General features: G+C 36.0%; 1 protein-coding gene across 29 annotated transcripts in view; it reads left to right on the top strand.

The window, feature by feature from the left end:
- Positions 1–12,011, top strand: part of AFDN (afadin, adherens junction formation factor) — a 132,280-nt gene that overhangs the window by 79,146 nt on the left and 41,123 nt on the right. For 19 of the 29 annotated variants that reach the window (XM_077347302.1, XM_077347284.1, XM_077347310.1 and 16 more), the window contains 8 exons: positions 1,627–1,647; positions 2,377–2,522; positions 3,254–3,348; positions 5,550–5,815; positions 6,163–6,306; positions 6,901–7,099; positions 10,130–10,233; positions 11,257–11,343. In XM_077347302.1, the coding sequence (XP_077203417.1) occupies positions 1,627–1,647; positions 2,377–2,522; positions 3,254–3,348; positions 5,550–5,815; positions 6,163–6,306; positions 6,901–7,099; positions 10,130–10,233; positions 11,257–11,343 (1,062 nt within the window). The remainder of the gene's footprint in view (positions 1–1,626; positions 1,648–2,376; positions 2,523–3,253; positions 3,349–5,549; positions 5,816–6,162; positions 6,307–6,900; positions 7,100–10,129; positions 10,234–11,256; positions 11,344–12,011) is intronic. The other 10 variants (XM_077347318.1, XM_077347327.1, XM_077347368.1 and 7 more) reach the window with 1 other exon arrangement.

Genomic DNA, 12,011 nt, shown 5'->3' with positions numbered 1-12,011 from the left:
GGTAATGGCAGTTATGTTTTCCACATCAGTCAGGAGCCATTACCCATCCTTTTAAAAAAATACCAGAGTTTAAGCATAAAGTATTGCTGCTGCTCAGTTTTTCTTTGACATGTTGTACAGACAGATCTGATAAGCATTTGCAGGTAAATGGAGAATGATGGGTGGGCAGGTAGTTGTGAGATCCTGCATTGTGCAGGGGGTTGGACTAGATGACCTTGGAGGTCCCTTCCACCTCTGTGATTCTATGATGCCAGGCTAAAGTGGAAAACAAATGGTCAGAGATAATAAACCAATGGGAGGCTTGTGAAATGCTCCATGCCTCTGAAAACGAGGTGAGAAAAGTAGGGTATAAATATCTAAAAAATTTTAAATGTCAGTGTGTTTAGGAATATCCATAAATATATTTCATTAGAAGATACTGGAACATTAGGAAACTTTGGGTTGCAAAAATCTGGATTATGTCAAAGTAAAAAATGGTATTGGATCCAAAGGACCTCCACAGAACTCCCTTATTGTATGGATCTTCTGTTTTTACTGCAACCTGCTTGGGGCAGGAATGCCAGGGAACTTTCAGAAAAAGTGTTGGATGTTAATTATGGGTTTGCAAAGAGAGATACGAATTAGCATTCACAAGATTACTTCAGATCCAGAGGGTGTTATTGGAAAGCGACTGATCTTTATCATGTCACATTTGAACACCCATGATGTTTAACATTGGTTTCAACCCGTAGGAGAGCAAGGGAATTTTGACTGTTGGGTAATAATGATGCTTTGAGGGTTTTACTGATTGTTGTAATGATGGCTGGATCCACATTCAGTGATGTAGTGCAAAAATATGTTAGTGGTGCATTGTCAGTACTTGTAAACTAGAATCAAATATTACATACAAAGGATTTAAAGAAAGTGACATTACCATAGAGTAGCTAATTTTAAACATACACAATCTTCAGAAAAGCTTTTAAAATAAAATATATAGGGTTGGATCTAGTGTTGGAGGAACATTTAGAGTGGCAGGGTGATTTTGATGGCTTGCTTTTCTGGCACCTGTGGCTTATTTTATTCAGAAAAGTTTTGGGAAATAAGAGCAGGCAGCTTGAAGAATGGAATGACAGGGAAGGATCTGCACTGCCAACACCGTATCTGAATTCTGCTGGTGGATCCCAGTGTACCTTCTGCATTCTATTTTATATGTATGAACTCAATAACTATATTTAGTAGTCCAAACTACAAACTATGTGCCTTGCAGTTCAGCACAAGGAGACCTTGTTGTAGGCAAGGCAGGATGTACTGGGTTCTGTGAGGGGACTTTGTATGGGAAGGGGATCTGTGCAGGATTATTATTTGGCATTAATGTTGCTACATCTAAATTGACTGAAGAAGGATAATCATTAGTAATGTACGCAAACTGGAAAACCCTTGGTTTTCTTCAAATTAACATTTGTGTACCATTTCATTGCCTTACACCCATTAAAATGTTTTCTAAGTTATAACATTCCTGGTAAAATGTTTTGATGTGACTGAGCATAAGTCTTGTGCCTTCATATTTGGTGTTTGATTTCTAAAACTACCATGATTGTTCACAAGTTTCTTTCTTCTGTTTGATTTCCTTTGTTCGTTTTTCTCCAGGAGGTAGACCAGGTTGATCAGGTAGGATATATTGCTGGGAACTGATCCTAGCTGTGTTGGCTTAGCTCAGTTTCTCATGCTGCTTCCATATAAAATACAATATCTCTACAGCTGGGTTGAACAGTTCATAACACTCATTCAGCAGCTGGAACATGCAGTACTAAAATCCTTTTTTGAATGCGCAACTTATCAGCATTCCATAATTTCTGCTTAATGCACTTCAGTATGGAGATGTAATGACAAAAGTTCTTTTTCGCCCTCCCCCCCCCTTTTTTTGTCTGTGGTTCTGTTCTTTGGATCTCATCTGAGGTTGCCTGGCCTAGCGTTTGTGGTCGGGAAATGGTGAGATAGATCAGTACTTGATACTGTGATGCTTGGTGTCAAAGCCAGTGGCTATAGCAGTATCTGGGTGGCAGTGGGCATTAATGAACATGTGCTTGTGCACACACAGATTACCAGATAATGCATACATTTACGCTTTCAGCATTTCATGACAACATGCTAACTCCATTCCACTAATAGCATTTGGAACATGCAATGATTGATAATTAAACTATATCTTATAATTTGGAGCTATTGCATCATGACCAGCATATTTGTGGTTTCATATAAAATCTTTGCAGATATCTGGTATCTGAGTTACGTTTGGTGATACTGGTCTATCTAAATAGAGCCTTTTAACAGTGACTTCAAACTGAATTATTGTGAAGTGACTTTTGTGTGTTTACACCTCTCATTTAATATTTACAGAAGCAGAAGAATATTGCAGGGGCACTTGCTTTCTGGATGGCAAATGCATCTGAGCTGCTAAACTTCATAAAGCAGGACCGAGACCTTAGCCGAATTACTCTAGATGCACAAGATGTTTTGGCACACTTAGTTCAAATGGCATTCAAGTAAGAATGACATATTACTGCATTGTATATTGGTTGTATTTTATTTTTACACTGTCAGACAAGCAAACGGTAGGACAAGAAAAGAGGAGGAGTCTATAAGGGCACATTCAAAAGTTTCTAAATACTGGTTCATATTAGAATGAAATTATTTAGTAGTAATATGTGAACAACTAGACACAGATGTACTACATTCTGAGAGTAATGTTATATGCCACAGTAACGCTAATATTGGGAAACCTGGAAAATATTATGAAATTTATGTTCTTTGTGATGAAGATTTTAGTGATAGAGCATATACTATCAGTTCCAAAACTTTTATAAAAGCTGATAATTGCTAGGATAGACTGTATAGAATGTACAAAAGGGGAGGGTGATGATAGTTAAAAATTAATTGTAATTTGAAAGTTTTAATATATTTCATAGGAATGTCTTATATTTTACAGTATGGGATTTTAGCCTCAATTTGTAATGCAAAATATTTTTAAATGAGGCCATTTCTTAGTAAGAATACAGGAAAGCGACTCATATTATTTTGATGTACAGAGTAGATACATTCATAAAGTGAAATCAGAATTTTGATTTTTTTTTGTGAATGCTTTTTTTCTATTTCCACAAGATTTACTTGGCTTAATAAGTTGATTTATTTGTTTTTACTGACCAAGTAATAAACTAAAAATATTCTGTTTGGATGAGGGCATTAATAATTTTGTACAAAACTTGTTTTTTTTCAGATACTTGGTTCATTGTCTTCAGTCGGAGCTTAATAACTACATGCCAGCATTTCTTGATGACCCAGAAGAAAATAATCCTCAAAGACCTAAAATAGGTTAGATCCTTGAAAATTACATGATGCTAGATCCAATGCCATTATTGTAGTTGGTAAGGAAGCTTGTATATGGTAGTGTCCTCTAGTTGGAGATATGTGCACACATACAGATTGCAGGTAAGATGAATCACACTCTACTATGGGCTTGAGACCAAAGATTTTAAGTTGTTTGTCAAAAGATTGCAGTGTTCTTCCTAGATGCAGTATTTTGTGAGACATAATATGGAGGTTAGTATCCATAAATGGTTTGCAGCTCAAGTTCACATTCCTACTCTGCTACCTTTCAGCATGGTCTTGGGCTAGTCTCTCTCTCTCTCAGCCCAACCTGCTTGATAAGGTTATTGTGGCAGAAGAGAGAGCTATATTCAGCCTCCTGAATGTCTTAAAGGGTGGGCTTTATCTAAGTGTAATAGACATGAGTGTGTTGCTGATATTGACTTGAATACGGAAGAAAGATATGCATTCTGACAACTTCAGGGTGAGGCTAAACCTGCCCTTCATGACTTGCTTTTTTGTGATTCCATACAAATTAGTTCATCTGTCTCTGTTGCTCTGTCAATATTCTTTCTTCTATTTATATAGGTAGCAATGGGAACAGAAAGTTTAGTTCTGACAACACATTCATTTTGATTGCAGAGATTCTTCCCAGCCCCAAGATTTTTAATTTTTTTTTCATCCAGATAAATTTGCTTGAACACTGTTCTCTCTTTTAGTAAAATTTTTCTTATCATTTTTGCCAAGGAGAGGGTGCTGGGGAGGAGGACATGGTGAGGAAGGTCACTTTAAAAGTGGGCAAGGATCAATGTCTGGCATGACCAGTGCACTGGAAGTTGGTAGGGCCCTACCAGAGAAGCTAGCGGGTGTGTGGTTAGATGTCTGCAGTCACACTTATCACATACAAACTCATAAATTGTCATTTGTTGGATTATGCAGCGATCCCCCAACATATTGGCAAAAAATAATAAAGTGCTGAAGAATCATAACTAATGGTCTAATTGCTGTTACTTCCAAATTTCCACCTTGTAATCATTCATTCCAGAATGACCTTAAACAGTTGTGCTGGATGCAGTTCAGCTAGTGCAGAGGAAAGTATTGCTTATCTGTCACTGTCACCTCATATGTTTACAGTATGCTCTACAGTGTGCTCCAAAGATTCAGCCTGATATTCTACTATCAACGGTCTAGATATCTCCCCACCCTCCTCAGCAATGACAGTATTGAAGTAAACTATGATGCCCGGCACTGATTTAAGAAAGGGAAGAGTTCACAAGGGAGTGACTGTGTTCAGTGGAACAGAGTATTCCAGACCCACATCAAGATTATAGCAGAACTGCCATTTGGACTCTTCACTCCCTCAGAGCATCTTGGGGTCTAATTGGATCTACCTTCCTCTGGTCTTAAATGGACTCCGGGGAATGGTAGAGGATAGGAAGGCCTGGAGGATCATTGTCCATGGGGTCACGATGGGTCAGACACGACTTCGCACCTAACAACAACAGACAAGTATAATGGACTTACTGCCTCTATAGGGACTGCCCCCGACCAAGTATTTCTGGGGATGTTTTGAGCTGCTGGGGGAGGGGGAATGGGAAAGCAGTGCTCCATAGGCAGCAGTTCTTGAATGGGAAGATGATTCTTTTAGTGGGCTTTTTTGGTGACTGGATATTTTTTAGGTGACAGTTGTTATTTGTCAGGTAATTAATAGAACTTGCAATTCTTTAATTTTTAAAAATCTGATATTTTTAACAACGATTTCCTGACCTTTATGGTCATTTTTTTTACCTTCTCTGAACTAAAAAGTATAAATATTTTAAATAAATAATTATCCCTTCTTAATATTTGCAAATAGTATGTTTGGCAAATGCAATTTGTAATTTCAGGAATTCAAACCATTGTTTGAAAGCTTAATTCTAATTAATGCCAGTCAAAGTGCAGTGAGAAATATATATCACTATTTAAGTTGAGTCCGTCTGATGCCCAGAAGTGTCTATATTCTTCATAAAAGATTGATTTAATTTAGTGATGCTTTTAATATTACCTTGTTTTCCAGGCATGAATGAGGAATGTTGGTAATATATATATGTTACTAATAAAATGTTGGTGATATAAGACAAGTGATAGAAGACTTTATTGTTATTAATTAATTAATATTAATACAGTATTGTATATTCATATAATGAGTTAATGTATTTCTCTTCTAGATGATGTATTACATACACTAACTGGAGCCATGTCCCTGCTTCGACGCTGTAGAGTGAATGCTGCACTAACTATCCAGCTCTTCTCCCAGCTCTTTCACTTTATCAACATGTGGCTTTTTAACAGACTGGTTACTGATCCAGATTCAGGATTATGTTCACATTACTGGGGAGCCATCATCCGGCAGCAACTGGGGCATATTGAAGCTTGGGCTGAAAAACAGGGCTTGGAGCTAGCTGCTGACTGTCATCTTAGCAGGATAGTTCAAGTGGGTATTGGCAAGAGACTAGAAAAACAAATACTTATTTCTATAATCCTTCAATGTTTCTCTTTCTTAATAGTGGAAATTCAGTGTAGCATCATTAGTAAACTGTATGGAAACATATGAGAAAAGTCCTGGCAATTTAAGGCTACCAAAGAATCAAAAAAAATTACTTAGATGTTTTCTCCTTATATAGTGTTTGCATTGGTTGATTTATTTTAACTGGTTTAGTGTGTCTAACGTAGATTGGCCTGTGACAGAGAATTTAAATGCATAATTCATATTTAAGAGCTATCTTGCATGCACTTATGAACTTTAAAACATTCTTCTTATAGATAACTTTTCTTTTTCAGGCAACTACTTTACTTACTATGGATAAGTATTCACCTGAAGACATTCCAAGTATTAACAGTACCTGCTTTAAACTCAATTCTCTTCAGCTGCATGCATTGCTACAGAATTATCACTGTGCCCCAGATGAGCCATTTATTCCAACAGTAAGTTAGACTTGGATTTTAATACATTGGAGATGGAAGGGAGATTGTGATTAAAAATGTTAAACAACATTTTCCAGTAACAAAGTGAGTTTAATGACTGAATATTTTGAAGGTGTACTGTGAAAAAATAGTGTTAACTTTACCAAGAAATGGCTGAACTACTGATATGTCAAGGAAGTTCCCAAACATCAAAAATGTCTGTGCTAAAAGTGTCAGCAAACATTTTGGGGTGGGGGAGGGGAGAGAAAATACGCTGCGATAAGAGCAGAAGGATTTTTGTGTGTTTGGCTAACATGTTAAATGATCAGTGCGGGGAGTACTCGCTTCTTACCACTTAGCAGGGCTCGGTTGCTGTACCATATCGTGTTGTAATGCCTGCAACCTCTCAAACAATGTCACTATGTATTAAGTTAAACACACTGCAGGTAGTGACACATGAGAAATTGTAAGGGGAAATCATAAATAGTAATTTATATTAATTTTCAGTCCTTCATTTTAAAAAACATTCTGACTTTTATTGAAGATTAACCCTAGCAGGTTCTGTTGACGAAATGAAGTCAACTGTTCATAACAACTGTTCATTTTTCTCCTCAGGAGTTAATAGAAAATGTTGTTGCTGTTGCTGAAAACACTGCTGACGAGTTAGCCCGTAGTGATGGCAGGGAAGTACAGCTAGAAGAGGATCCTGACCTACAGCTACCTTTTCTTCTCCCAGAAGATGGCTATTCATGTGATGTAGTCAGAAACATCCCAAATGGATTACAAGAATTTTTAGATCCACTTTGCCAAAGAGGTTAGTCTTGTCTTAGGTCAGAAAGTATTTTCTCTGTTATAGTTTTCCTAAATAAAATTTGTCCTTCTGCTGTTATAACTATGATATTGGCTGGCTTTGTTGTTCCTACTGTGAGGTTTTTAATTGTAGATCCCATAGATCAGACATAGCAGTATCGCTTGCTGTTGTAGTACAGATACACATTCAGTACATTCTACTTCCTTGTTTGCAACCAGATGTCATTATATTGGAGAATTTAGGAGATAAAATGCTGGCTTTTATCAGAGAAAAAACTATGAAATTCTTTTATTTTTTTATTATTATTATTGTTTTTTTACATAGTCCAAGACGCATTAACCATGATATAATCCCACCCCTTCGTAAATACTGCAGTTCCATCAAGATATTAAATTATTACATTGACTGAGTTGTAACTATTTAGAATCTTAACCTTACTCTATTACGTTTCTTTTCCCTCAAATTATTTACTAGAATTACTAACACAAATCCCACACTCTAGTCCTAATAAATCAATTGCCCCGAATACAAATAAAAGTTAAATATGTTAATAGCTAATAGCAATAATAGTGTTGTCGACATCAGCCTATAGTCATCTTCCTGGTCAAATTTACCTATACATTTCCTATCTAGATAGGTAATCTAAGAACCATTTCCACTGTTTCCACTGTTCTTGAAAGTTTATTAGAATTGTTAATCTGGCCATCTTTGCCAATTCAGTTAATTTCTCCACCCACATTTCTACGGTGGGGATTTCTTTTAATTTCCATTTTTTGGCTATTACCATTCTTGCTGCTGTTGTTGCATGAAAGAATAAATATTTTATTTGTGGCTGGGTATTGTCGGGTATGAAACTCAATAAAAAATATTCTTCTTTCATGCTAAAATTCAGGCCTAGCATCTTCTCCAATTCCAGATGGATTTTCTTCCAGAATTTGTGTATATTAGGACATCTCCACCATAAATGAAAAAATGACCCTATTTTTTTCCTGCATTTCCAACATTTATTGCTGTTTTCTTTCTTTATTTTGGCAATCGCCTTGGGAGTCATATACCAGCGGTAGTACATCTTGTACCAGTTCTCTTTTATGATCTGGCTTCTTGTTAATTTATTCACATTTTTCCATATATTCTCCCAGGCATCTACCGTGATTAGCTTTTTGAAATTCCTCATCCATTTAATTGTGCAATTTTTGACCACTTCCGTTTCAGTTTCATATTTTAGCAGTATCTTATATATGTGGCCTTGTAGATGAGATTTCTGTTGCAGAATGATTTCCTCAAATTCTGTGTGGTCCATTTTTATACTATCCTGCGTTCTAAAATCTGTTTTAAATCTGGATTTTAATTGGTTATATTCTAACCCGAGGGCAAAAGAAGAAGGGGACGACAGAGAATGAGGTGGATGGATGGAGTCACTGAAGCAGTAGGTGCAAACTTAAATGGACTCCGGGGAATGGTAGAGGACAGGAAGGCCTGGAGGATCATTGTCCATGGGGTCGCGATGGGTCGGACATGACTTCGCACATAACAACAATAACAATATTCTAACCATTTTAATGAGATTCCTTCTCGGTTTAATGTCTGCAGATCTTTCATTTGCAGATCTTTCATTTTTTTTGTCTTAGATATGATATCTTGATATTTTAAACATGTAATCCTGGCTTGTTGAGAAGAGGTCAAATATGCCTCCACCGGCGATTTTAACTTAAGAGGGCGTAGGGGACAGTCTTTCTTTATATCTTTCCCATATTTTAATAGCCTCTTGATTCCACAAGTTTTTCTTTAACTTCTGACTGGCCTTTTGGATTGTTGATGGTCAAAGAATTTCATGTAATCTGGTCCCAAACTTTTCTTTATCTAATGTTAGATCTTTATTCATTGGGTCAATCATCCAATCCGCCAACATTGTCAGTGTTGCTGCATGTGCATATAACTTTAAATTTGGCAGGGCAAGGCCCCCTCTTGTCTTAGCATCTTGTAGTATTTTAGCCGCTACTCTGTGTTTTTTATTCGCCCAGACAAAGTTATGTAATTCTGATTGCCATTTGTTTAGCTGTTTATCCCCCAACACTATGGGTAGAGCTTGAAATAGGAAATTGAGTTTTGGAAGTATGTTCATTTTTATTATCGCATACGAGCTGACCAGGAGATCTTCATCTTGGTCCACCTTTCCAAATCGCTTTGAATTATTTTCCATATTCTTTCATGATTGTTTTTCACCAGATCTACCAAGTCTTTATCTAGATATATATTCCCAAATATTTGATCCATTTAGGATTGATTTCACATCTAGATAATTGTTTGATAACGCCTTTTTCATCTTCCTTCATTCCTTGTAAAAATATATTTGTCTTAGACCTATTGATCTTATATCCCGCATATCGACCGAAGACATTTAATAAATCAAATAGTACTGGAATTGATATCATGGGATTTGTTACAACACAGACCACGTCATCTGCATAGCATTGAAATTCTATGAAATTCTGTTGTTTGCCATCAGTCTTATGGGAAGTATTTACTACTGCTTTCAATTTAAGCCTAAGAAGCACACTAAAATTTCCTAAAAATAAAATGATTTTTAGTTTTAAGTGATGGGGAGTTTTAAGTGATGGGGCTGTAAATCCATGCTAACATTTAAAGATTAATCCTTTCACTCAAGAGTGAAATTTAATTTAAAAGACGTTCAGAAATATTGGTTTAGTCATGGTTAGTAAATTGGCTTCGAGTGTTAATATTTCATTCAGTGCAACACATTATAATATCTGTGCAGCCCTATTCATAAATTTAATTAACATTAACTGCTTTACTTTTGTAACATTGACTTAAATATGTAAGTAAAGTAATCTGTATAATATATCTGTTTCCTATATTGTTAGTGAGGTAAAGGGAATGATATAAAAATCAACAAAGTTTCCTAATCTTATCTAAATTATTAGTATAATTTTGCATACGAATTAAATGGACATTCTAGTGAACTTCTTGGAAAACAGGGATCATGTTTAGTTATACCTTGTCATCCTTTTCTAGGATTTTGCAGGTTAACACCTCACCCACGCTCACCAGGAACATGGACAATTTATTTTGAAGGTGCGGATTATGAAAGCCATCTGTTGCAGGACAATGCTGATTTGGTATGTCATTATTATTATTTATTTGATTTTTATGTATCCGTTTTGTGGGCATTATGAGCACAAGTGAACAATTAGTGTAGTAGTGTAGTAAACTGTTCAGTGAAATAGAACATTTGAGTCCAGTGGTAGCGTTAAGACCAACGAACTTTTATTCAAGGTATAAGCTTACATGTGCTTGAACACAGAAGTTTATACTTTGAATAAAACTTTGTTGGTCTTAAAGCTACCACTGGACTCAAAACTTTATTCTGCTGCTCCAAACCAACACAGCTACTCACTTGAAACTATGTTCAGTGAACTATCTTTTATAGAAAAATTTGTCACCTGAACTGGATTTGATAGAGAATTGACGACATGAGTGATTTGCTCAACTGGATTTTTCTTACACCCCGTTGTTTCATTGATAACTATTTAAAAGCGTGCTGCTCCCTTTCAACTGACAGCAGTGATGATTAAACACAGAATTTGTTCAATTTTGTATTTCTTGATGAAAGAAATTAAATACTTTAATCCTCTACCTTAAGTATGCTGCTAATTTTACTCTTAAATATAGGAACACATGTGCATAATATACACATTTTAAAAATTACTTTTAAAAAGTACAAGAAAATCAGGTTTTGAGCTGGTGATGTGCTTCTGGATTCTCATGTAGTTAGTGCTTTTTTTTTTTTTTTGGCTGATTGAAATTTCCCTTTCCACTGCAGCCACAGAGCTGTAGAGTGTCCTCCCTCAGGAAATGCTTTTGATTTGCCTTCCTGTTACCTTTTTGAAAGGATTTTATACTTTCATTTTTTTTAATCTGCTTCTGAAGATTTATCTTGTTTACTATCCTTCTGCAGATTGATATTGTGAGTGGTGTGAATTCTTTTTATTAGAAAATAGTATAAAACATCTTAAATACATAAAGTGAAGTTTATAACCCATACGTTGTGTGTAGTATCACAATACTTATCATTGGTTAAGTATCAAGTCTTCTACAATATTCTGAGAATAGTGAAATTCATCTGGATTACTTTTCTTTAGGCTCAGCCATTGAGAAAGGAACCTGAGATCATCACGGTGACACTGAAAAAACAAAATGGGATGGGGCTGAGCATTGTGGCTGCAAAGGTATGAAAACATTTGTTTAGCTTTTTGAGAGAAATGTCTTTTATGTGCAGTTTTTATTGTGTAACCTGCTGCGAGATGACTTGCTGGGAGTGGTGAAAAATAAATATAATAATAATAATAATAATAATAATAATAATAATAATAATAATAATAATAATAATAATAATAATAATAATGTCTCCAGAATTTTTGAATGAGAACTGATGAGATCTGTGTGTGCAAAACAGATATTCTAAGTACTAACTCAAAAAGTTCGATACAGAAAGTTATGAGCCATCTTAGTATAGTGGTTAGAAGTGCCAACTTCTAATCTGGTGAGCCAGGTTTGATTCCGCGCTCCCCCACATGCAGCCAGTTGAGTGACCTTGGGTTCACCACAGCATTGATACAGCTGTTTTGACTGAGCAGTAATATCAGGGCTCTCTCAGCTTCACCTACCTCACAGGGTGTCTGTTGTGGGGAGAGGAAAGGGAAGGTGACTGTAAGCCACGTTGAGACTCCTTCTGGTAGAGAAAAGCAGCATATCTTTTTTTGTTCCATGTGAATTTGCCACACTAGCATTCCTTCTGTTTGGTAAGATGAGTATATGGCATAGGTCTTTTGGTATAAACCATAAAATCACAGAGTTAGAAGGGATCTCTAGGGTCACCTAATCCAATCCCTTCCAA

The sequence above is a fragment of the Paroedura picta genome, chromosome 1 (assembly GCF_049243985.1).
Source record: "Paroedura picta isolate Pp20150507F chromosome 1, Ppicta_v3.0, whole genome shotgun sequence".
NCBI lineage: Eukaryota > Metazoa > Chordata > Lepidosauria > Squamata > Gekkonidae > Paroedura > Paroedura picta.
The sequence above is the reverse complement of the archived record's forward strand: the minus strand, read 5'-3'. Positions and strand labels throughout refer to the sequence as shown.